We start from the raw sequence: 26,584 nt of genomic DNA, 5'->3' as shown, positions 1-26,584 counted from the left end.
GAATCTCCCACAGCTGTGCAGGGCTGACAGGCCAATGCCAACTTGCCTCTTAATCATTTATCAGTAACACCTGATTTAACTCTTAACATATTGAATCTCCCACAGCTGCGCAGAGCTGACACTCCCACAGTCACGGAGTCTTCTCTGTCCCTGCATTAAAAAACTGCCTCTAGACAATCCCCTTTCTTCTACTGCTCAGAGACTTGTGCTCTTTCTGGTCTATGTCCTCACCATTTTCTTTGCTGTGCCTGGAGCATGCTTTGGAAAATTCTTGCCCAAAGAATAAAGCTAAAGGAAAGGCTACTTGTCTTAAAAATCAAAAAGAAAATAAAAAAGGAACTGAGAAAGTAAATAGGACTCTCACCTTAAAAGATTTTAAAACTAATCTGATTAGGCAAACACAAGCCAGAAAGAAAGAATGAACAGTTTGTGTTGAGACCAGACAAATGAAGAAGAAAGCCTTTTATTTCTGCTACTGAATCCCCTTAAATTCATCATCTTCTTGTAATGGGAAGAAAGAAAAGATAACTGTTTGGTAAGCCTCAGTAAAGCCATAGATGAGGTGGCATATATTTAAGGGGAAAAAAAGCATAATCTTTCTAGGTATTACACTGCAAAGAGAATATGCTCAAATAAGGAGAATAGAAGCATCAAAGACTTCTTAGATTATTTCATAGGGATTAGCAGTACATCCCTCTATGGCTGAAAGCTACTGCTTTACAATCTGAAGTACTTCCAGTATCTCGGTCACCAATTCCTAAAGACCAACACCAAATCACCAGGCTGTAAACTGTAACATGGACCGATAACATCCTTTACCAGCTGCTGACACATAAATAATGTACTTTAATTAGTTTGATTTCTGTTCATTAATACAAAATTCTGGCCCCACAGTCTTCCGTCCAGAGGACCCACAGCACATACTTCAACATTATAGCTTTTCATTCATGCTTGTTTCTGCAGTCCTGAATGGCCAAATCAAAGTCTACTAACCAGGCGCTACTGTAAAATTCTCAACACTGCACGGTGTGAGGTCATAGGCTACCTCCTGCATTTTGAGATATTACAACCCTAGAAATAACAATTAGCTAAATACCTGAGATTTTTTTTTTTTGCGCAATATTTTTAGCTCTATTAGCCTGCAAGTCTAATGTTATTTTTCTGGGCCAGCTCATTAGGCAGTTTATCCTAGCTCACACAGATACTTTGCTGGAGGTGTCGCCTGAAGGACTGAAGGTGTACAGGTATGCCAGGATGGGGAAGGCTTAAGTGTTCATAAGCTCATGAAAACCTGAGCGTAGCAGCAATATACCAAAAGAACAACAGGTTTCCTTCTAGAGTGGTACCTCCAGAAAATTATCAGTGTTATGCAGGTTCTTCTCACCTTTTGGGCTCTCCTGGCTCTACATCAAGCCCCTACAATCGTTTGCACTTTAATACAGTGCAATGTCAAAAAGTGGAAGTGAGAAACTAGGGCAGACATATGTCTGTTCACTCCCTGATTAACCTCCAGCCAGTCTACCCCAATCAGGTGTCACCTGCACCCACGCTCCTATACAAAATCAGCAAGACAATGTGTTAATCTGTTGTCTTTGAAATTGATGTGCGTTTGGGCAGAGCAAAAATCGCTCTGTAAGAGCCTTTTCATAGGATGTAATCAAGCAACAGAATATTTTTTTTTATACTTCCTCTCTTCTGCTAGCAAGGCGCATAAAAATGATCAGCATTTGATTTTGAATGAACCCAACGATATAGAGACACTTTTACAGGTTATGCCTTCCTAAGAAATCTACCTTGCCAAGGCTTTATCAAAGGTTTTGGCAGTATCTGGCAAAGCCCCAAAAACTCATGACTTGAGCACTGAATAGACCTCCTATTAAACACACTCATTCACAAAATGGCAGATTTGTCTGCATGCACATAAGATTTTATCAATCTTGAAGCATTTTACAGTCAACCTCAGAACATGTCACATGAAAAATTAAGCAATATTTTATTTTCTTTGCAAAGCAAACTAGCAATTCCCCTATGCTAGCCTGGCCAAGCATAACAGCATGGATTTGCAGACCAGAAAGGCGAGATCCTCACTTTCTGCCAGAACAAAGATTGCCATAAACCAAGCAAGCACTCAGGGACTGCAAAGTTTCCCATTTCAAGAAGTACCCAGAGGGAAGATGAGTAGGGTCCAAGCTATTACCTCTGATCAGTTCCCATTTTCCTCCAGCAAGACTGGGATTTTTTTATAGGGAGATGAAGACGAATCGTTAAATCTTATGTAAAAATTACAATTTCAAAGCCAATAAAAGCACAGCCATGGAGACCTGCCCAGTCTCTGCGCAGCTGAGGAAATTCTCCGAAACAGCAATCAGTATGAAAGCCCCTTCAGAGAACAAGAGTATCTGCTCTCAATTTTTAAAATATGAAAATATAAACTATAGTGGGTGTAATTTAAATTTATTTCTATATGTAAGTGTAATTATTGTAATAGCAGTAACGATAATAGCAACAATTACAAGAATATTACTAACAATAAATAATACTGCTAATCATAGTTAACAATGATCAAATCAATGATCTTTCAGACACAGAGACAAAGCATGACCTGCGACCCTCTCCACACACAAACACCAAGCAAGGAAGATTTGCTTTGCACAAGGCAGTCACGAAACAGGGCCTTCTTTACTTCCAAAAATGGGGCTAAAAGCACTCGCTGTACCTGGGGCAAGGCTGCGGTAGCTCTTTCCCTCCCACGCTGCACGCTTCCCTCTCTTCCAGCTCCGGGCATGGCTTCCCGGTGCCCACCGCCACGCTCCTCACACCACGGTGCCGGCTCCTAAAGCCTGGGGCGAGATCTCCCCAGCCACAGGTCCGCGAGCAGGCGCTCCACGCAGACCACTCTGACGTCTCACAGTCTTTAGCGATGACACAGGACTTGAAGGTCAAAGGGACAGGATCTTGCATGCAGAGGCTGCAATAGGAACACAGTAAAACAGCTGAGGAGGTCTTGCTTAATAATTTTTTTTTTTTTTAAAGCCAAATCCCCAAAGAAGAAATCCATGGTCATTTGGGGTAAATCAGAAAACCTGCATCAACACCAGTACAATGAAAGTAAGAGGAGCTGTAGTGCAGCGCACATAATGCATTTTCAGGGAGTTCTGGGTGCAATCTTGCATGCTAAGCACTTTGTAAATAATATACCTCATTTATTTCAAGTTGCATAAAACATATGCAAAAAGCACTATACTTGTTCCTGTGCAGTTAGAAACTCACAGTTTATCCAAGATGGAAAATAAAATCCAAGCCCCAGAGAAATACTGCCACTGGTAACCATTCCTACCACCCTACACACAGGACTAGCTGCCCACCATCCGCCCATTCATCCAGGTGTCAGCACATCGTGCTGAGCAACTCTGCTCTTTTAAAAAATAATTAGTCACACACTAATAAAAAAGATATTGGTTCTATGAAGCTGTTATCAAACAAGGTCAGAGGGCTTCCAAACTTGATAAACCACCAGAGACCCAGGAATGCTGCAACTGTGGCTGTATTTTGGACTCAAATCACTCCTGCTGACATTAGGACACGATCCTTATTAATCCTGTAACACGTCAAGACACCACACAAGGCCCAATACAACAGAAAACCAAATTTTAAGAGCTGCCAACTGTTGAGGTTTGGTATCAAGACACCAAGTCCCAGAAAAAAATTTCAAAGTTACAATAGCTCTTCACACTATAGAAAAGTATGGCAAGCGTAGCAAATACTTCTGGAAGAAGACAAACCTCCAGACCAAGGCCAGCATCCTTCCTTGCTCCTCCACTTCTGCCTCAGCCGGCTGATGGCTCTTCCTGCCCAGCACAGGCTGCGAGGGACCCCCTAGAGCACAGCTTCTGCTGCTTCACCTCACCCCAGCTGGAGATCAACCAGAGAGTCACCACTTTTCTCCCAAAATGAGAAAAAGACCTTTCTTGTCTCTCAAAGACCTTAGATAGCTGAGGTAACAGAGTGGGAAAGGATATACTGAAAGAAGACTGAGGTACATACAAGCAGAGATATCACTGAAGCACCACAAAGGACGGGACAGGGCAAAAAAAGATGAAACCCAGAAAAAAGGAGTCACCAGGAAAAAAGGAACCAAGATTTTCTGACTTCTGCCTAGTGTTACATGGATGATGCAAATTGGCCTCCAAAATTAAGACCATACATGAACTCAGTGTGAACTCTCTCTAAATTTTCTTCTCCAGCCTCCAGTTGCTCATGGTCAGGCTTTTGCCAACTGTAAGGAGCAAATACAGGTACACTTAAAAGGTGTGAAATCCAGAGCTGCTGCCAGGGAACCAGCCATTACCTCACTTGGTATTACTTATAGCACAGTTTGACTAACCTAACTTTCTCTAAAGAAAATAGACTGGGGCAATCATTTCAGGATTGCAGGGCAGTCTCATAGAGGGAGCACAGAAGATAAAGGACATTCACTCACTTCTCCTCCAGTATAGAAATTATTCTTGTTTTCACAAAGGTCAGCAGGAATATTCCCACTGATACCTGATCAAGTTTGACAAGACCCTCAACTACCAGCAAAATACAACAATTTAGGGGCTTAAATTTATACTTAAAAAAAAAAAAAAGTATAACAACTTTTTGTCTCAGTTTCTTCACCAAGAATAAAACTTATTAATCGCACAGGTGCTGTGAGGATGAATTTACTGAGGTTTATTTTAACAACTTCATGAAGTCGAAATAGCCTGTGATATAACCCCCTCAAAATAAAATTATTCTTGGTTACAACTCAAAAAGATGTCTCATTCCTCTATTACATGTCAAATGCAACTGATTGCAAAGCTGTCTCTGGTACAAAACGTCAATACTATTGAACCAAGGACTGAAAAATAATAATCATTATATCTGTATTTACTAACCCAGGGATTTTACATCTTGTTTGGAACATTAGGTTAGGTGGAGTCACATGAATGGTAACTATTTCCTTTTTAATACTTTTTCAAAAGTTATTAGGTGAGCCACCCATGCCACAATATACCAGAAACAAGAATTCCTGATTTTTGAGTAGGTAAAATACAAACAGACAAATACATACAAATCACTGCCCTAGCTGATTGTACTAGAAAACTTGAGTTTATCTAAGAACACAGCATGAAGGGTAACTGATCTCACAAGTTAAAGAGTCATCAAAATTTTACATTCAGATACCAGTATGAAAACCCAAATTCATTTTTGGGGTTGTGCCACTGCAAAGGAGATTTAAGTCTTGCCTGATCTTTACTGAAGTACCAAACAAAATGAAGCCTTTAAAAATATGCTTTGGGGTCTTCTTTAAAATGAATATTGCTAACCCCAATTCTTAGCGAGACAATACCTACAATACCTTTCCCTAATGGATTCAAACCTATGCTAACACTCTGCCCAGCAATCATCCTTGATATTTGCAAAAGCTTTTGAAGTATGCAAAGACTGAATAGCTGTTTCCTTCCCTGAAAATCCCTCCACTACTCCTACTATAAAAGGCTAAAGAGATAACTTCATTGACCTTAAGGTGAACAAGACGTCAAGATGGCAATTTCCATCTTTCTGCTCGAATAAATGTTTTTTGAGGGAGAATTACATGCAACGGCCCAACAGAAAGCGAATCTAATTAACTTGTACCTACTCATTCAGAGCCTCAAAGTCAAATTAACTGTGACACTGAGCAACACAAAGACAAATGTAAAAACATGCTTTTCCATGAAATTCAGACAGAGTTTTTGATGTCACAGATGCATTTAGGACAATCTAATACAGACAAAGCCCAGACGTGCGAGACACTTGCCGATCTGAGGCTGCAAACCAGGCGTGTATTTGCGCTGCTGTGGCTGTATCCCAACTGGTAGGGAGAGCAAGAAGGTCTTAAGGATGGGAGAGACTACAAAAACCCTGTTTTTAAACAAACTTTCCACATATTAAGCTATCAGGTTAGATCTTCCTCTTCAGATTCAATCTAATAACCGTGACATAGTAGGATACTTATGTGATTAATGCTTTCTTTCTATGTTACATGCTTGGATTGATACTGTGAAACTACATGAATTGTTTCACAACGTACCTTACACTGCTTGTGGTATAAAATGGATATATTAGCAGATAACAGCGGCACAAAGCCTAACTCAGTCAAGTGGCAGAGCGCCCTCTTACTCTCTTGTGTAATGAAGAGGAATAAACCACGTACAAAAAAAACCCCACTAAACCAAAGGAAGCCTACTCATGCCTCTTTTACACTTGGTAGTCCTGGAGCAAGAAGAGGAGGAGGAGGAAAAGCTGCCCTGTGTGCCACTCCTACTGTGCAACTCCACGTCCCCCGTGGCTGTGTAAGTGCAGGCTGCTGCCAACGGAGCAGCACTGCTCTTCTCCTCCATCTCCAGACACACTCTCCCCAACAAGATACATTAATTGTGCAGTCCCAGGCTGAACCACACCAACTTTCCGTTCTGGACAAAAAAGTAACCCACCAAAAAAAAAGTAAATTTTCTAACAGCTCAGTGCATCTGTGCTACATGCCTCACAGTCACACAGCCATCACATCCGCCACAAGGAAATGAGTGGAAACACATCTATCAGCAGGGAAAAAGGAGTGAGACCGTTCAGGAGCAGTGCATCATTAAATCAGGTTGGACACAGCATGGAAGTTATCCCTGGTTTCCTTTCTCAACCGTATCAATGCATTCAGAATGAAAGGTGAATGCATTTCCTTACATTAGAGGATGAGACAGGTGGCTATAGTTGAGCCTTTTATACTGAAAGGATCATCTCCAAAATAATTTGACACATTAAGAAGCTACCACCATGCCCACGCTGCTGGTATGGAAGGCAGCCCCAGGAGGACAGGGTACCTCTCCACAGCCAGGCTCTCTCCTAGCAGCTCAGGAAGGCTCCTGAGAAGTGCCAAGCCTGGTCGGAGAACACACGCTCAAATCCACATAGTACAATGCAAGAAAATTCTGAAGTGAGCTAAGCTACGCCGATAACAACACATTTTCATTTTTCCCCTTCTTCTAAAGTCATCTCCTATTCTGTAATCAATGACCCAACCTTACAGGCTGATGGAATAAATAAACACTACCTGCTCTTTGCACTTGGCTAATGATATTACGGTCTAATAATGGACACAGTTTTGCCATGTTTCTAACGGCATCCAAATACTTTTTTCCCTCAGGAAACTGGCAGACAGTGTTAACAGGCATACTTTCAAGCATTCATAATTTTAGGGTTCTCAAGGGCTGCCAGGGCTATTTTGGATGCTGGCAATACCATATATTCAATCTGTGCAGGAGAGGCTTCTTTGGCAGAAGAAACATCACCAGCCCCTTCTGCACCAGGGTGGTAAGGAAGACAGAAATCTTTGCCTGCCATACAACTGACCAAAGGGAAGGGGAGCTGGGAGACCTGTAATCCAAACAAACACAGAGCTTTGGTGTCTAAGATGTCTATTTTGGTGTCTCCAAAACTTAATGCACCAGATCCTCTGTTTCAATTACAAATAAATGCTGACTTACATTTGTGCTACCTAGGCAGACATTGAAATCTTAGGGATATAGAAGCAGCTGGCTTTCAGCACAATTTGAAAACAGAAGAAAAATGCCCAATTATTATTGGACACTGTTTCTAAAATGTTACTTACTGAAATGAAAAAAGCAGCCACTGTTCCTTTGTTTCATGTGCTTTTAATAAAAGCAAACAAAATGAGAGATAAAACTTTCTATAAGAGCACTAGAAAATAAAATCTCCTTCTTATCCGATAGCCCAGGGATTTGTTTTCAAGCCTGAGAACCAAGGCTTGATTCCTGTATCTGCTGGGAGGAATGTGAACACGCATCTCCTCTCCCAGATCAGAATCATAACCATCAGAGAGCATATTACAGCACCTCGTTTCTACCTCTGGACTGCAAAATTTTGTATTCATCCAGAGAACAGAAGAATGTCAACACTAAAAACTGCAAATAATTTTTTCCTAAAAACATACAACAGCACAGTGGTTAAGCACAATCCACTAGCAAATGGATAATGGAAATTCAAATTACAGAGGCAAACAAAAGAGCTGAATGCTGCTCTACCTCAGCCTTGACGGATGGGTTATCCCTTGACTGAGTTTGACCTGAATTCTCACTTACAAAAGCAAAGTAAACAGAAAACGAAATCCAGCTCTATTGTATCACTGTTGTCATCTTACTTGTAGAATTAAGAGTTTAAGAAATAAGTATCTAAGAAGACTCATAATCCAAATAATAATAATAAAAAAAACCCTAAACCTGTTTGCTCCTGACTTTAACTTAGTATGTTTAGTGAGCACACACATCAGGTTAGAAAATCAGGTTAAATTTATTCAGAATTTCAATGTCTAGCCATGGGTACTCATTTCACTAAGTTACAATTTAGTGCCTACACTAAATAATTATTTTTTTATTAAAAAAAAGGAACACAAGTGCCTTTGTCTCATTATTCAGTAGATTTTTACAACTGCGACAAGACAGAAAACCAAAAGGAGCAGAAGTTCTACCACACATTTCTTGCAACTTTTTCAAAGATTTTTTTTTTTTTAATGCAAGGAAGTGCTTATGTCTGAATTTGTTACTGGATATGAGATTTAACGCAAAACTCAAACTCTTTTCTGAAACAGTGAAATCTGAATTCTATCTGAAATAGTATGCAAAAAAAAAAAGTCCAGCTTTTTAAAATAGAATCTTTAAAAGCTTCAAATCAGATCCATAAAATCATTCTATTTTGTTGTTATTCCTTATTTTCACAAATACAAAGTTGCTAGACCAAAATTGTTTCTGAGCAGAAATGAACCTGTCTCAAGGTCTATTGATGTTCTGATGTTCAACCATCTTCAAGTGTTTTCAAAAAGGTCTGTCTCTTCCTTTCCTCTTCCTTTCTTCCCTTCTCCTTCCATTTTGACAAACGTAGAACCTCCAGACTGAAAAATATTTCATCAAGAACATTCCTCAACTCTGTTTCCCTGATACAGCATGTCCAGTCTTCCATGTGCTGGTGCTCCTCTCCAAGAAATTCCTATTTACAGTTTTTACTTTGAAAACTGCTACCTATTTCACAAGAGAAAGGATGCCCCATCTGCCAGTCCAATCAATGGCAAACTTCTTCGGGAGGAGGCCAAAATGAATGTCCTCCCTGTAATCCAGCACCTGTAAGAAGTGAATGCGTTCAATCTTTTAGTCTTTAGAAAACAGCTTGCACTCAAGCCCACCAAAATCCTATTTTTGGCAAAAGACTGTTCTTTCATGCCGAGGAGTGTACCAGGTACCCTCTCCCGTCGGTGAGCACAGCAGCTGCTGCTGCTCGCCGGTCTCACTGGCTGCTCCGCAGCCCTGAGATTAGACACCAGTAAATTAAACAACCTTGATAACAAAGCAGGCATCTTTGCCATTGCATTATAAATTAGGAGGCGAGATGAGCATACGGTTGCTCTCCTCACGTGGCGGTTAGCTGACCGCTCCAGTTATCTGCTGCTTCCCTGCAAGAACCCGGCAGCGGCAGGAGGCAGGGTGGTGCCAAAGCCCTGGCAGAGCAGCAGCTCAGAGCCCGCCGGTAAAGCATGTCTTGGGATACTCCCTCTCTCTCACCTCAGTTTTCCAGAAATTAAATTTGTATCTCTCACTGGTCCTTACTCGACAGTGTTAGTTGAAATAGGAAACCTCAGCCAGGAAAATGAAAAAGCACAAAAAAGGCACTTCTTTCCAGTTTTACAGCAGATGCTTGGCTGCCTGCCAAACCCCGCTACAGGGTTATGCAAATGCATTTACTCTTCTTTATCAGTAGCCAAAATAGCATCACTCTTGTAAAGCAACATCTGCAAGATCGGGTCCATTCTTCAGAAGAATGGCAGCAAATATGCTGCACAACAAAGCAAGGAGGACATTACTGCGGGATGCTTAAAGGGAGGTGTCGGATTTGATATCAGTGACACTCTGGCCCTGCAATTAAACGCGGATTCAATTTTAGGCTGGATTTTTAGGTTTGGATTTTAGGTCCAAAAGGAAAAAGGAAAAGTGTGTGACTATCTGGACACTGTAATATGATGTGACCTTTTTCCCTCTATTCAATCAATGAGGTTTCCTCTTGTATTTGGAGTAAGAGTAAGGGATGGGTGAGACTCAGCTCTCTGCAGTAAATCTGAGACTCAGTCTCAGCAAAAAAAGTCTGCCAGGAGGCAGCTAATGGAGTTGTACACTCCCAAAAAAGGGGCTGGATCAGCAAAAAAACCCCAGAAAGGAGCAAGGAAGAAGACAGCTCGATCAAGAGTAGAGTCACTAAAACTAAAGCTCCCAGAACCCTCTGCACTGTCATCCAGAAATTGAATGTATAACTTACACAGCAGCACAAAAAAGAGAAAACATTTATAGAATCAGTGTCTTCCATTACCTATTCTTACAGTGAATATAGCAGTGAGCATGTGAGGGCAGAGTGAGTGAAATTTTAACAAAGTCAGGATCTCCTTCCCAGAGCCTCTGATAAGGAATGAGATACAAGAGGCAGAAGAACAGATAACAAGTGTTAGCAGACATAAACCTGCTGCTGGTCGCACGGCAGCATAAATCACAAGTGACTCCATTAAAGTCAAGCAGCTACATGAGCATAAAATCTGTATATTTAGAATCAGCATATATTTAGAGACAAGTAATAAAGTCAAGATGTTGGAAACTGCTGGAACTGTTCACAAAGCTCGACTTTTTTCCAACCAATAAAAAAAAAACCCGTACTTTGCTACAGGTGTAATAGAAGGGGGTAAGAAAAAGGTTAGAATGTATATTTTCACCTCAGTATGTGTGCAAAACCACTGCAGACATTAACAGGGGTAGAGAATTGGACATAACCCCTTCTCTCTGCCATTGCAGTTTTTGCAGGTGCCAGGAGCTATAGATTACTGAGAAACATACTGATTTCTGCAAAATTCAGGAGCAGGATTTTTCAAGAACTTCTAATATCCTTGAAAAACAGAACACAAGAAGTTACCCAGAAACCTTGATTTTCTCAGAACTCACTCAATTTCTCAGTCATCTATAGCTCCTGGCACCTGCTCAAATCCAACCTGAAGTCAAATGGCAGAGCTTAGATAGCTTAAATTTAAATGCAAGAAATTGAGAGAATAAACCTTTCCATTATTTGCTGCACATTACTGTAACCTTCACATTTGAATTACAGCAAAGCAACCTACATAAACTAAGAGAAATCATTCTATAAAACACATGAGGACAAGAGAGAGAAGCAAGTCATGTATCTGGTATCAGCATCCAAGAGTTACACCCAGACAAGAAGGCTCCTCAGTAAGCAGGAGAACAACCACAGGTTTGCTTACTGATCTATCCTTACAAGAAATACCTTCTAGCAAACTCGCAAGGCCAAAGTTTTCAGACTCATTTTTTCCAGTGTTGATTTGTAAGAATGAAGGAGTTTAAGTTGGTGGAATTTTAGCCGCTTCTGCCAAATATATGCAGTACATGACTGAAAATGAAACCTCCCTCTCCCACAGCCAGGGCCCAGCAACAGTACGAAGTGATATATAATTCCATTTCCTCGATGTTTCCTCAAAACAACAAAAAACCCAGATGAGAATTATTAAAAACATAAAATGAATTAAACAGTCACAAATCGTAGAAGAATGCAAAATATTCAGCATATGCTAGCTTTACAAGAAGGGAATTAAATCAAAAAAAAAAAAAAAAAGACCATAAAGAAAACACATGAAAATTTGCATTTAAAACTCAAGAATGGGAGCGTGTTTGCTGTGCTGCTGCCACACAGACCAAGCGCTCCGTCAAACAAATTCACTGGGGATGAAACAAAAGACAAAGCACCCTTACCTCAGCGCTGCGTTTTTTCCATCGCTCCTTACACACCTGACCTGCCTGGTTTGGTAACCGATCTCCACCTCCCGGGGACGGTGGTGGGGTTTATAGCCTTGAAGTCCAGACGTGCTTCGCTCTCCAGAGTCCAAACTCAAATCCTGCATAGTCCTCCCCGCCAGGTCGACGTCTTTAGGATGGGGCAGCTGGCATTCGCCCCAAGACCCCACTCGGAGGCTGTAGGTGTGCTCCTCCTCCCCGAGAGGACAGGTGGGAGCGCCACAGGCTCTGGATTCAGTCAGATTTGGGCACGGGGCACCCCCATAGAGAGGAGGAGCGATGACCGCCCGCATCCGGTGCTGCAAGCTCTTGGCGCAGCCTGTGCCACACTCAGACCAGCTGGAGAACTCGGACACGACGCAGTCCCGCGGGCAGGGCACCAGGCAGGCTTGCTCAGCGGGAGGCTGTGGCGTGAAATACTCACATATTTCGTTGGTGACAATGGTTCTGTTCAGCTTCTGGAGGCAGCGGACGCTCCGGTGCTGCAGCCCGTGCTGCGCGGTGACGCAAGCCCTGGCTCCCACCTCACCGCCAGCAAAGGGGACAAGCCCACACCTTTCCCATCCCAAAACCTCCCACTCAAACAGCTCCAGGTGCCAGTCGCAGACTTTAAAGCACCTCCTCTGGCTTTCGGGTTTGTCCTTCTGGTCGCAGTTCGCGTGGTACGTTGTCCAGCCCTCTACGTGGGTGCACCAGACGGCCCGACTCCGGACACCCCCTGAGCCGCAGTCACCGACGCACCGGCCCCAGTGACCTGCAAAAGAGGGGATGTTGAGAAATGCCATGCAATACTCCTGCCACGGATCTGTCCTGACACCCAGTAGCAGCCAAACCATACCCTGCCATGTATTAAAAAGTAACTATCAGGTGGACCCTAAAATTGGTTAAATGCTTCCTAAAGGCTGCAAGTCATTTCTCCTCCCAGCGTACTCACATCACTAGACCACTTGGAGAAACTAGCAGGGAAAAAAAAATGCCCCACAACATCTCAAATTAAAGGCAGGCCAGGCACATTTCTGTAGCAGTAAAATGCATCCCAAAGCCTGAGGAAATATGAATATTTAATTTCACTTGTACAAATGGATATAAAAATGATCATAAAGGAACAATAATCTAATAGGAAAAGAAAGTCAAGTTAGATAAGAGGAAAACAGTCTTAATAGAGCAATTAGTCAATGGAATAAACTGCACTGGGAAGCAGCTGAATCATCATCCGCAGTGATAAAACAGTGAGGATAAATACTATGAAAATAAGAACATACTCTTAGTAGGAGTTTGAAATGGAGGAACTGACTTGGTGTGACAGTGTATGTGCTGCAGGATAGGTCCCGCCAGGCGCCGCTCTGAGAGCAGAGCCCCGACAGCAGAGAAGGCCCCTCATGTGCATCGACTTCTGAATTACCCGGGGATGTACAGCGAGGAAGTCGTTTCTGTTTGCAGCACGTGGCACTATAAGCGGTTGTAAAGCTAGTTGTTCAGGAAGAGAGATTAAATTGAAATTAAACCCAGCGATGTCACTTTTATTTCTGGAGCACATGAATACATATACGTAATCGTATGAACCTTATTTGAGGATTTGCAAGTGAACATAATCAGACATAGCTAAATAGAAAGATTCTTCTGTGACCATACTGTTCAAGAAAAATCCACCAAGCCAAAAAAAATAATTTGAGGGCTATAAAGTACAAAATTGCTTACAAACTGCAAAGAAAACGTAGAGAAAAGCACTGAGGCTGAATTTTAAGATATTAAAGGGATTTTGATGATCATGTCTCAAGAGGGTCTCATCTCATTTCTAAGTTTAAAAACTTTCCAATACCTCATAACAGAGCCATTTCACTCGGTAAGAACATTGCATATATAATTCTTGCTTGAAAATACACTGCAACTACCTTATCTTTTGTATTTTTTCAAGGCAGAAAATGAACTTACAATAAATAGGTCAATTTATATTAAGAAATGCTACTGCAGTCAAGTTTTTTTAAATTGATTTTAAAACTACCGGAATCAGTTACAAGCTTACACTACAAAATCAAACACACACATAAAAACCAAAACCAGCCCCATAATGGCTGCAATTATAATCCAGGTATTTCATCCAGCTGATGGCAGTTTTGTTGGTGAACCCGTTGTTCTTTCTTCATGAATAGAGGCATATACTCCAGAGCCAGGGGCTTGACATTGTGTATTAAAAAATAAAAATAAATAAATAAAAATTCCTGTCCTTTTTTCATCGTTAATAAATAAATAAATAGGAATTGGATATAGCTGAGCTTCTCCTCCAACACATCCCATGCTCTTGCCATGTCCCTTCTGTGAGCGCTCCTCCTCCCTCATCCTTCAGGCTAGGACTGCAACTCTGCCCTTGATCCGGCACCTTCTCCCATGGTGGACAGGCAGGAGGCAAGAGGGGTTTTCAGAGTCACCAGTGAGAGCTCCAGCTTTTGTTGAATACTTCAGGCTATGTGAAAAATCTTTGTCCCCTTTGTGCCTCTGTTTCACAGCAAAAGATATCAGCCCAAGGTAAGGACTAAGCCATGACACATAACTTGAACAGAGAAAGCCATCATCAAACTGTGCTGTGCTCTACAAGCTGTACTACATTAACAACAGGCTTTCAACAGAATCCAATGTGCTTAAAAACTGAATATTCAGAAAAAGAAATCTTTAAATACGAGTTTGAAGTCCAGTTACATGAAGAGGTCCATTGACAATTTAAATGTTCATCCTTGATACTTCACCTTGATCTAAAATAGTATTCTTATACAAATGCCAACAAGATTCAAAACCAGACATCATATTATATATATACTGTCATCTTACTAAATATAATAGTCAAAATTCAAACCTCAAGTACTAGGTGGCTTTTTATTTAGCAGAGGAAAGTAACTAAACATTGCAATGTAGTTATATCTTGAGCTTATTTCGGCATTCATTTCTCTGAAGCAGTACAGCAAATGCAGCTTAATTTTTTGAGATGTGAAAGTTTCAGTTCAGGAAAAGTGTGGGTTTTGCCGGTTTGTTTTTAAAGCAAAAATCCAAGAGTAATACTGCTTCACTTCAGCATTGAGCATAATGGTATTTTACTCATTATTAGGACCTTGAAACAGATTACACTAATTAAGGATTTACTACTTACGTCTTAGGATAGCAAACAGCATTAAAAATAGCATTAGAATTCCCCCATGGAGTAATATAAAGCAGTTGTAGCAGAGGACTGGCCAAATTACACTCACCAAACCTGCCACTGCTCTTCAACTACTGCACAGAACTCGTCTCCTTAGTACTTTTTATACATTTCTGGGTGTTGCTCGTGAAGTACTCTATGTAGCAGCTACAGATTTACCAGTCCTTACATTAACAGAATAGAGACACATGCAGCAGAAACCAGAAGCAGCCATTATTTAATGTCAGACATGAATTTAGAATGAAAAATTACCACAAAAAAAAAGTAAGCAAGGACTCATAAGTAATTACACTATCGTTAGACACATCACAATTTGCAATTATTCTCTGGCAAACACGCTAAAAATGTTGCCTGCTCTTGGCATACAAGAAAAAAAAAAGCATGAAAAATAATGTTAAAAATCAGATGCAAATCACATTACCATAGATTTTTTTTCACTTCCTGATGATCTCTTCAGGACACAACAGTAAACTTATCCACAATGTTTCATTGTTTAGTTAAATATCCTGTTCTGTAGTTAAATGAGGAGAAGGATGTAAATACTTCCTAGTCAATAGTCTGCTTTGTAATTAGAATTTAATTATTTTTAGAAGAGTCATGTTAAATTTACACTTTCCTTGAAATAAGTCTGAGTCAATTAAAAGAAACATCTCAGCACAATGTGAATAATAATATCAACTACATTTTATTAAAAATCCTCTGGAATTTAGTCATCAAAAGCCTGAACTTCAGAAAGATGCTTTACAATGGGAGGCTACTGGTAATTAAAGCAGAAGACTAAAGAAAATTAAATATATTTCACAGTGATCTGTCTACAGAAAGTACAAAAAGCTGAAAATAAAGGATAGATACTGTCCATCTCCTAACTATTGTAACCTCATGAGATGCTGGATGGATGTTTGATCTCATCACAGCGGGACACAGGGGGGAGAAGAACAGACTGTGGACATACGTTGAAATAGGGCAGCTCCCAGCTGGATATAAGGAAAAACCTCATCCCTGTGAGGGTGACCCTTGGAACAGGCTGCCCAAGGGACAGCAGAATCTCATCCTTGGAGGATTTCAAGATCTGACTAAGCAAAGTCCTAAGCAATCTGGTGTGAATTCAATCGTGAACCTGCACCATGCAGGAGGTTCGACCAGATGACCTCCCATGGTCCTTTCCAACCTGGATTGCTCCATGAAGGAGCATCTAATTGAAAGTAAGGCTTTGTCCACTAAGATGCCAAAAAAAGCTTTTCACTAAGAAACACCACTGATATCTGCAAAGTACCAAGGAACATGCAACAGCACAAATAAATCTATTAGTCAACCAAACCAAAGAGAAATTCAATCAAATCACTATTTCCAAAAACTTGCTGACTTGTGCAAAAATTTTAAGACAGTGGGATATCTTTGTTTATGGGAAACTGTAAACAAATAGGGTCGACATAGCGCTGAGAGATATGGCGTAGATGGGAACTGGCAGTGTTAGGTTAATGGTTGGACTAGATGATCTTCAAGGTCCTTTCCAACCTAGTTGATTCTGTGATTCTGTGAAGACATCCCACTGTCTCTTACAAGACATCTATAACACTACAAGTAATAATGACATCAAAGGGATTAATAAATCAAGATAATATAAATATATCCTCTAGTATAATATTCTATATTTTATAGTAATATTAATAGTATTGATATTAATTACTATATTAATTATTGCTATATTACTATATTGTTATATAATATGTCATAAAGAAAAACTACATTGTTCTGTTTGCCATCTTTTATCAGCCAGAAAGAATACAGTACTATCATCCCATACAGCTGCTCTAATTCTGTTAAAAGCATGCAATAACACAGCAATTGTAGTTTATATGATGTAGTGTGCACTGATTTGCTCTTCCTGCCTGCAAGACCTACCTACAACTATGCAATAATTATGTCTGAAAGGATACAGTGACATCTGCTCTCTGACACACAGGTCACAGAAGCGTAAGGCAAGCAGGCTATTCAGACAATAATTACATATTACAGACAAAATGAAACACCACTAAACATCAAATCTAAAATAGAAATCCCAATAAGAGCCGCTTAATAAGTATGTTATTGCTTAATAAGGACTGCTACAATAATTATGCTCTGTTCAATGTAACATGTAGCTTAATTGCAACCATTTCACCATCTGAGAATTCATTCAACAATAAGCATCTTCCACAATTATTATGCCCCTGTAGCTATGTACTAATTTGCAAACTTCGGACAAGATCAGCCATCAGTTAAATAGTGTATTGTGGTAGTAATTTATTTCAAACAGGTAATAGATATGATCCAATTCACATCCGATACATAAAACGGTGAAGGAACAGTGAAAAAAATTAATGGACAATCACTGGAACAGTCCTCCTATTTTTACACTTTTTAATTTGTCTTTCAGTTTAAGTATCAAATTTAGAAGCAATTGTTCTAGACCTTAACAATTTGATTTTAAACAGAATCTCCTAATTCTTAGACAAAGATCCACAAATATCATAACAGAGACGTACGACTTCATTAATGTCTGGCTGAAGAATAACTCCACCAGATGTGATCGTGATTCCAGAAGATCACTGCAGTGTCCACTTTCACTGAATACTTCTGCTTGAAACATCATATAACCACTTTGGATGTCATTCTAGCATCCTTCCACCAGAGCATGTTTATATGAAATGGAGAGCTCCAACTCATTCTGCTATTTCTGAGAACAAGTAACTACTGACTCAAACAAAACATGAGCTTTAGTCCTAATGGCATTACAACCAATTAGACTTAACTATCAGCAACAGCGGCAAAAAATAAGTTCCACTGAGTTGGTTCCCTCAGAACTGATTATTTTATGAAAAGTTGAGATTTATGTAATTTTTATGTAATTTTATGAGAATGATGTATTTTTTATGAGACTTGGACATATATTTATGTATTATGAACCAAACTGTAAAAACTACCATATATTTTCTCACCACTATTTTTTGGGGCATGACGCAAAGACATATTATGCCAAGAAAAATATTTCTAATGATTCGGACAAAGATCTTACTATGCTGATAAAAGTCATATCATTTGCATATTATGCACCATCCATGTCAGTGTATTCAGTCCAGTCACATTTTTTCTTGCAGACTAATAAGATTAAAATCTTTGGGACCAACTCCATACAGAGTCTAGGATAGCAGATCTGATAAGTTTAGGTATTTTATATTACAAAGTAATATTAGTATAGCTATGGTTAGCATAACTGCCCACTCCCCTGCTTTCTGGAAGAGCCCTCCTGTATTCCTGCCCTGCATCCACTGCCACATCTCATCCAAAACACAGCTTTTTCTTCCTTGCCCCCACTTAACTATCCCAATTATTTTGCTATTTATTAACAGCAATTCAGTAAAACACCTTCTACTATAATCTATATGAAAGATGCTATACAAAATAAAGGACTATTGTACTATTTGTAATGTGTCACACAGGACATATAAAATTCCTCTGATTCCTGGGATTAATTTTAAATACCTGCAGCACTTTTTTAAACTGTCATGACCTACACAAATGAGTAATTCAGCAGCTTAGTTATTCATCTTATTTTAGATCTGAATAAAAGTGAAGTTTAGTGACTTATAGCCATGCAGCAGTTTGTTCCAATTTTACATTTCAGGTTTTCCCCTTATTACCCACATGCGGTAACACTCAAGACACACTCCAGCAAGAAAGACATTCTGCAGCAAAATGTAATGAACACTGCTGTTTATGAAAATTCAGTGATTTACTAACCCCTTGGCACTTGAAGGCAGGACTTCTCAATATTAAGCACTAATGTAAACTGCATTAGCTGAGCTACTCAATCATGTGCCCACACCCTGGAGACGGCTCAGGGAAAAATATTCTTTTCTTTCAACTCTCAGTTAAAAAATAAATAAAAAAAAATTAAAAACCAACCCACACATTCCAAAACATTTCTGTAATACTCATCTGACACATTTTGAGGGTTCACGAAAACAGATTTCTTGCCCTGATAGGAGCTGACATTAGGAGATGAGGCCATAATGTATATAAATTTATGTATACTGTAAAAACAAAAAGCATAAATAGATGTTATCAGCAGATTACAACTATGAGTAGTTTACTGCATATGAGATTAAAAACATCTCAGTACTGGATTATAGACAGTTATAATTAAACTCTGACCTTTTTAAAATTCCAAACATCTATGATAACAGATTCCTTTTAAAACATAATGGCCTTTATAAGGTGTTTGTAATTGTAACCTTAATAGAAAAAGCAACTGAAAAATGTTTCTTCTTTCACTCCACCTTGAGTTTGGGACTTATATTCCCCAATGGGAACTGTTATTTCCCTGTGAAAAACATCCATAACCAATACAACACCAGTTACACTGCATCTCCTGCCACACAGACCACCCGGCTTACCAGTGGGGAACCTCAAGAGATACATGGGCGTTGGTGGACACCCATCTCAATGATACCTTCTTCTGATCTCCAGAGTCCTCTCTATTTACATTTAAATCTTCTCCCCAGACCACAGGAAAGCTCAGATCCCTCCAAACACAACCAGGTAAGAAGTCGAGTTCTATTCTGATATTTGCAGGGAAGCAGAAGGGAATTTGATATATTTGTAAATGGGATTATTTCATATTTGCCTTTAGGAACTGGGGGATTCAGAAGGCCCACTCCAGTTTTATACAGGTCCTTACACTGCTGGTTTTACACCAGCAAGCTTTGCACAAGGCTTCTTCAGCTTTTCCATACATTGGCTTCCCCTCATCGCCCTTCACATAGGCAGTCACTCCAAATCATTTTTCCAGCATGCAAAGCCCAGGTTTCACCCCAGGTCCACCTTCCTGCTAACAGCCCAGCACTGGTTAGGATCACTGCAGGGCGACACACTCAGCTCTGGAAGAGACCACCCCATCCACATCTCCACAACGAACCTTACCAAACAACCTCAAGATGCGCACTAACACGCTCCTAAGGGAACCACACCAGGAATTTCGCTGGCCAAAGTTCACCGCTCTGGGAGAGGGCCTCAGTGGGGCAGCTGGGGGGAAGCATTGGTTCAACGTCTGCTTGGTATTCGAGCTCCAAGACACACAGAGAACATTTACATTAATTCTACAATAACTCGTTACCTGGCAGACACCAAAGATACTGCCATCCCTTCCCCTGAGTTGTGACAACTGCGGTTTCTAATTTTCTTACTCTTTCATGAAGCTTAAATTATACTTGTCCATTAAAATAATAGCAACGTGCTGTTTTTCAAAACTTTAAAAATTTAAATAATTTTTTTTCACAAAAAAAAATGTCTCACATAAAAAGTTGTGAAATAATACAGCAATCTGAACACCTGTAAAACCAAAGTATCAGAATTTACTTCACATGCACATAATCACAGTAACGTGTGCATCCCTCTCCAGACATCATTTTAAGGGAGAACTACATTTTTTCTGCCCAGCTTCATGCTATTCCCAACTTACATATTTTATAACCCACTACAACACAGAAGCCAGTATACTTTTTCAGATACTACAGCAATCAATATGCCATGGTGAAGGAATCAAAACCCAGAATTGCACACGGAGGTGCTACCAAGCCTGGCTGGGGTTAAATGGTGGAATTGCATTAACTCCCCCTCAGCCAAGCTGACCTGTACATGCCTACAGATGTGTTACAAGGGGATATTCTCCAGGTGGGACCTCTGATGAGCCTCAGCTGGGCAGCCTCTCTGCCCATGGGTACCCCCCCTTGCTCCAGAGCTGAAGTGGGGCTGCCCAAAGCTCTTGGAACAGAAAAGGCAGATACTAAAATACAGACACCATGTACTTATACAGAAATACCTTCTCAATTGTATAGGCCAGACAGTCATTATTCTTAATAAGCATTATAGAAGAGCTATACAATGGACAGGATTTCCCATAGTGCCCAAATTGCTACTAATTAGTATTTCTGCATAGATGGAGAACACTGATGATAACAATTCCCTGGCAACAGACAGCATAATTAAATCATGTGAAAAGTACTATTTTTAACTACGTGCACAATCAATTTTATAAAAACTGGACAGAGGTTATTGTGGAACTATACAAACTGCTTTTACTGGGCATTTTATCTTTTTTTAAAATTTACAGTCCATATTTAATTATCCACTTTTAATTATTTGTAATTAAATTTCCATTTACTCTGAGCACTCGACGTAAATGCTCCAAATTTTAGTGGAAAAGTATTTTGGAAAAGCATTCTCTGCAACACTTGGAAATAGCTGTGCAGGAATAAACAATACAAGCATCTATGCCAAAGTTTGGAATGATAAGTGTTCTCCAGCAGTAAATCAATCTGCTCGTCTCGCAGACGCTGTGAGCACAGGCTGCTGACAGGAGGAATGGCTGAGCGTTGAGCAGCGTCTAATCGATCTAAGAGGGCCAAAGAGCTTAAGTTTCCTGACAGTGTAAATCAGGATGAAGAGTTTTAAGATGCAGGTGGTTTTCACTTCAGGGAGGAATGACAGGCATACAACGAATAGTAAAAAAAACAAACAAACAAACAAACAAAAACCAAACAAAAAAACCTCATCACCCCCAAAAACCTAAATAACTACATCCAATTCACAAAAAATCAAATTGGAGGGGGGGAAAAATGTAAAAGGAAGATAATGACAAAGATGTCAATTTCCAAACTGAAATAATGTCCCATCACATCATAAATTCAGATTCTTGATTGCAAGGTCCAGAAGAACAGAATAACTAGAATACTTGAGTTTGCACTCAGAGAACATGATCACATTACCTTGTTCAGACTTGCAGGTGTTAACATTAGAAAAATCTTTGGAATCTTGTGACAAGAATTACAAAATGTAAGTAAGCATAGCATATCTAAATAGGTATGTGAAGAAAGAAGAATCTCCATCCCATCTGGAGGCATATTTTACCAGGCATCATTCCAATCGACTACACAGGCAGGTGAGTGAAAGCAAAATATTGTCAGATTAAGATCTGTGCATCAGGCCAGGCTGAGATCCAGGGATCTTATGAAGAGGTTGTATTATCCCCTGATGCTTTTGAACTTTTTGTTTGTTTCTTTTTAAAATAGCACATTAGACATACTTAGTTGCTAGAGAGCAGGACATGGCATTCAACTACACCCACCCAGAGAAACAGCCCCTCTGCTGCAGTGCTTCTCTGCAAACCTACCTCCCAAATGAGAGCAACAAAACCTAGAACCAGGGCAATAAAGCATTACAACATAAACAGCAATTTTCTACTAGTTTTATTTTTTAATTTAGTTTTTTCCTTTTCCAGCTGAGTCAGATTCCTTGGAGCAAAAGACAGTAACACTCCAAGGATAAACAAAGAAGAGAGTACCTTAGTTTCAGCCATAAATCTGTGTCAGTACATTAAGACAAGCCCAAGCGTTGCAAGTCCTGCAGCAGGCAGAGTGCTAACCCATGGTCCCAGGTGGGAACAAGCACATTTAGGGGAAAGGACAGGGTTTGGGGTTCTTTTTTCTTTTCAATATCTACACTGCTGAAATAAAGAAAACTGAAAATAGAATGTCAGTTCCAATAATTTCAAGATGGAAGTGTTCAAGCATCAATATTCGGAGGTCAGCCTTACAATACTGGTAGATCTTCACTACCTTTTCAGCAGGTGCTTTGATTGCATTATTCTGAATTTATACTGGTTACGTATTTCTGAATAGTCTTCAGCTATCACTGAAATCCTAACAGACATGCACTTTTACATACATTTTCACAAGCTTCAGCACAAGGGATAAAACCACCTCCTTCAAGATGTTTAAACAGCTGAGAATATATACCCTGATGGTTACTTTGCTAGCATAGACCCATGTTTCTTTCAAAAACCGCTAAGAGATGTAGCAGGGAGCATTCAGGTTTTCTGCTGGGGCTGTTTGCTGAGCAGAGATGAACAATTTTGAACTTGGAAATCTGGTCACTGTTGCCATAAAAGATACCACGCTATAACTTTTGGAAGTAAAAGAATGATAACATGGAAAAGTATCAGTTACAGATGCGCATATGCTGTACACATATTTTACATCCCAACGTATACATCTGCCTTTACAATGTTAGTCCACACTTCGCAACTGAAGATTTTTAAAAACAAACGTTCTTATACATAAGTAATCATTTAACAAGGCCTCAGAAAATGCAGCCCTTAATAGACTTAATTAACAGGTTAATGATGTGCATAGCATGCCTACTCTCAAAAGCAAAGATTTTCACATTAAGCTTGTTTCTGTTTCACAGAAGCAGCTTTCTGTAGAATATCTGTGCTAATGTAATTACACATCTGGTACTTCTGCTGCTTTCAATTGCAGAGATATTTATAAACAGTGCTACTAATTTACACAAGAGTACCTAGCTGTTCTAATGTTTTACACTACAAATAAAGATATTTGCATGAAAATTCAACTGGAAAGAGTTCTCATTTGTAGCCCTGAGTGGTTCTAGTGAATATATAAAGTGATCATTTAGCCTGCAAAATAAATCTAACACACTATTGTCATGACTGCCTGGGAAATCTGCATAAACTAAGCATGCCTCGAGTTCACCTTGATATAAAGGGGTCAAGTACAAATTTTTAGACAGTTTTAAATTAAACATCAGCACCGGTAATCATCTTTGTTCATGTGTCACCAACATGGCAAAACTAATGTTTTAAAATACCATTTCTTGGCAATTTTCATTCATCGTCCTCACTGTAACTGGAAAATGATTGAAAAGCAGGTCAGAATAATGGAAATCCCACATTATCTCTACCAGTATTGTCAAGAAAATGCAGTGGTTATTAATTTAAATATGCTTCAAAGAACGATCACAACTTCAAACATGACTCAAGAAGATAAAAAGCCATTCCTGCCTCAATCTACTTTCAGTTCAATTTAGGTCACACTTAGGTTCATCATGATAGCACCTGACATCCCCCAACTTACTAAATATTGACGGAAGATGCTGCTGCCCTAAGTGTTTAATCAAAGGAGCGGATGTGTCCCAAGTCCTGACGGGGTGTTACTGAAAGGCAATGCTATCAAAGTAACCTTTCAACACCTGCATGCTCAAGCTCAGGAATACCTGCATGGGAGAAAAGATAAGCCAAGACAAATACCCCTTTTTACTTCATATTTTAAGGCACATCCGACTAAGAAAAATCATAAATTATTTAATAAAAGGAAAAGAATATATGTGTGAATGTGTATAACTTTGCTGTCAAATATATATATACACACACATATATACATGCTCTGAGATATTTATATCCAAATGATCCCATTTTGCTCACATTTTGGAATCAATCAGTGTTTTTATGCTCAGTCTGTACCCAGTGCAACAGAAGCATATGTAAAATGTCATGATTGCCACACCATGAGTTCTGAAATATTGGAGACAGCTCCTAATCCTTCTCAGAGGAGACACTTCCAGTGTCTTGGAGGTCATGATGGAGACTGTGGATACTTCTGAAGATTAAATGATGACAGGCAATGGACAAAACACTGAAATCTGCTCATCTAATTACTCCAAACCCCCTGACAGTAATCCGGACAGGCAGAGTGATTCTGGGGACAGGGAAATAAAAAACACTTAGCTAATACTTCTGAACCACAGACTTCAAAGGGCTTTTAGTTTTGCTGTTTTTATATGAGTAAGCTGTTTCCATATGAACCAGCTCATTAGCATGTCCCAGCTGGTTCATTAACCAGTACATGGAGATTCAGAATCACCATAAGAAAACAATAAACTGCTATAGAAAGGCGTTTCTTGAGAAACAGAGTGGTCTACCTGGCCTCTTCCAAAAAGAAATCCACCTCTCAGTCTTCTCACGAGGCAGGTTTAAAGAACTACAAAGTTCACAGCAAAACTGGCATAGCCATCCATGAACTACAGCATTAATAAACGTGTCCACACTCTAAACTGATCGACAACACTCAGCTGTAAATAAATCAGACTGGTAGTTCTGTGAAGTAAGAAAAATCATTTTTTCCACTAAGGATACTGAAATAACTGCTCTTAATTGAGTTTTAATTCCACTGGGTATTCTTTAATTCAATCAAGCCACTTGGAAATAAGTCTTCTATTAGAAATGTCTATTCATTTCTTATGATTCCCATAATAAACATGATTCAGAATATTCTGAAGTAAATAAAGCCAATTTGATTTGAGATCCTTTTAACAGTAAGCCATATATTTTATATATACAAATAGAAATGACTGGTTGAATGGCAAAAATCGATGAAGAAAAGGGAGCTAAGAAAATGTAATCCATACTAATTACATGTTAAAAACATTTACAGTCTGTCCTATCTGAAGTTTAGAAATTCAAGATATTCCTCATCTTTCAAAATTGACCTTAAATTACTCCAACTCAAGATATTCCTCATCTTTCAAAATGACCTTAAATTACTCCAATTCTATCAATAGATATTACTGCAGATACAGAAAGTGGGTTCCAAAAAGTATATAGAGAATGCATGTATATCTTCAGATGTTTTTAAAACAAAAAAAATTTAGATTGCTTTAAAGAATATTTACTGTTCTCAGGACATGTTTTTGAAAAATTCTTTCTTACACTAAAACCAGTATCCTAAATTTAAACTGTTTCTAATTTACTCCCTTAAGTATTTATAGTAAGAAAATACCTCCTAGACCTCTGAGCTTAGTTACTAAGGTATGTAGGCAGATTTGTCATAGATTCTTCTACTTAAAGGTCTCGAATAGCTCCATCAGACCACTTAGGTTTATTGCCCCATCACTCTTCCCAAACCATTTCACTGCATCATATTCCCATTCTCCCAAGTATTCTAACTTAAACCAATAAAATAATCTTGTCAGGCAAACTAGGCAACTAAATACTTTCCTGCATTAATTTTTACACATGCAAATACACATTATTAATGATTACTCAGCCAGCATTTCTATTTATCTAAATTTGTCTGGTTACAATAGTTGCTGCCCAAAGAATTTTCCCCTGATAAAGACAGATGTATGATCACACACCATATCCACCTGATAGCCTCATTTATTTCCACATGCAATCACTTTCCACCAGACTAAGAAAGCAGAAGCTTCCCACCATGCATCCAGACAGCCTCACATCAAACTCTGCAATAAAGCAAGGTACTCAATGACTTTTTTGCCTCAGTCTTCACCAACAAGTGCTCCAGCCACACCGCCCAAGTCACAGAAGGCAAAGGCAGGGACTGGGAGAATGAAGAACCACCCACTGTAGGAGAGGATCAGGGTGAAGGACATCTAAGGAACCTGAAGGTGCACAAGTCCATGGGATCTGAGGAGATGCATCTGCAGGTCCTGAGGGAACTGACAGGTGATGTGGCTATGTCACTTTCCATCATATTTGAGAAGTTGTGGCAGTCCAGTGAAGTTCCCACTGAATGGGAAAGGGGAAATATAACCCCCATGTTATGAAAGGGGAAAAAAGAAGACCCAGGAAACT

General features: G+C 39.5%; 1 protein-coding gene across 7 annotated transcripts in view; it reads right to left on the bottom strand.

Moving 5' to 3' along the window:
- Window positions 1-26,584, bottom strand: part of THSD7B (thrombospondin type 1 domain containing 7B) — a 331,460-nt gene that overhangs the window by 202,318 nt on the left and 102,558 nt on the right. For all 7 annotated transcript variants that reach the window (XR_012629528.1, XM_074873761.1, XM_074873766.1 and 4 more), the window contains exons 4-5: window positions 11,868-12,663; window positions 2,717-2,968 (exon numbers count right to left, since the gene is read on the bottom strand). Coding sequence is in view for 6 of the 7 variants with exons in the window: in XM_074873761.1 (XP_074729862.1) it covers window positions 2,717-2,968; window positions 11,868-12,663 (1,048 nt within the window). In the remaining variant the exon portion in view is untranslated. The remainder of the gene's footprint in view (window positions 1-2,716; window positions 2,969-11,867; window positions 12,664-26,584) is intronic.

Source organism: Strix uralensis, chromosome 6, assembly GCF_047716275.1.
Source record: "Strix uralensis isolate ZFMK-TIS-50842 chromosome 6, bStrUra1, whole genome shotgun sequence".
Taxonomy (NCBI): domain Eukaryota; kingdom Metazoa; phylum Chordata; class Aves; order Strigiformes; family Strigidae; genus Strix; species Strix uralensis.
This window is presented reverse-complemented; position numbering and strand designations above follow the sequence as displayed.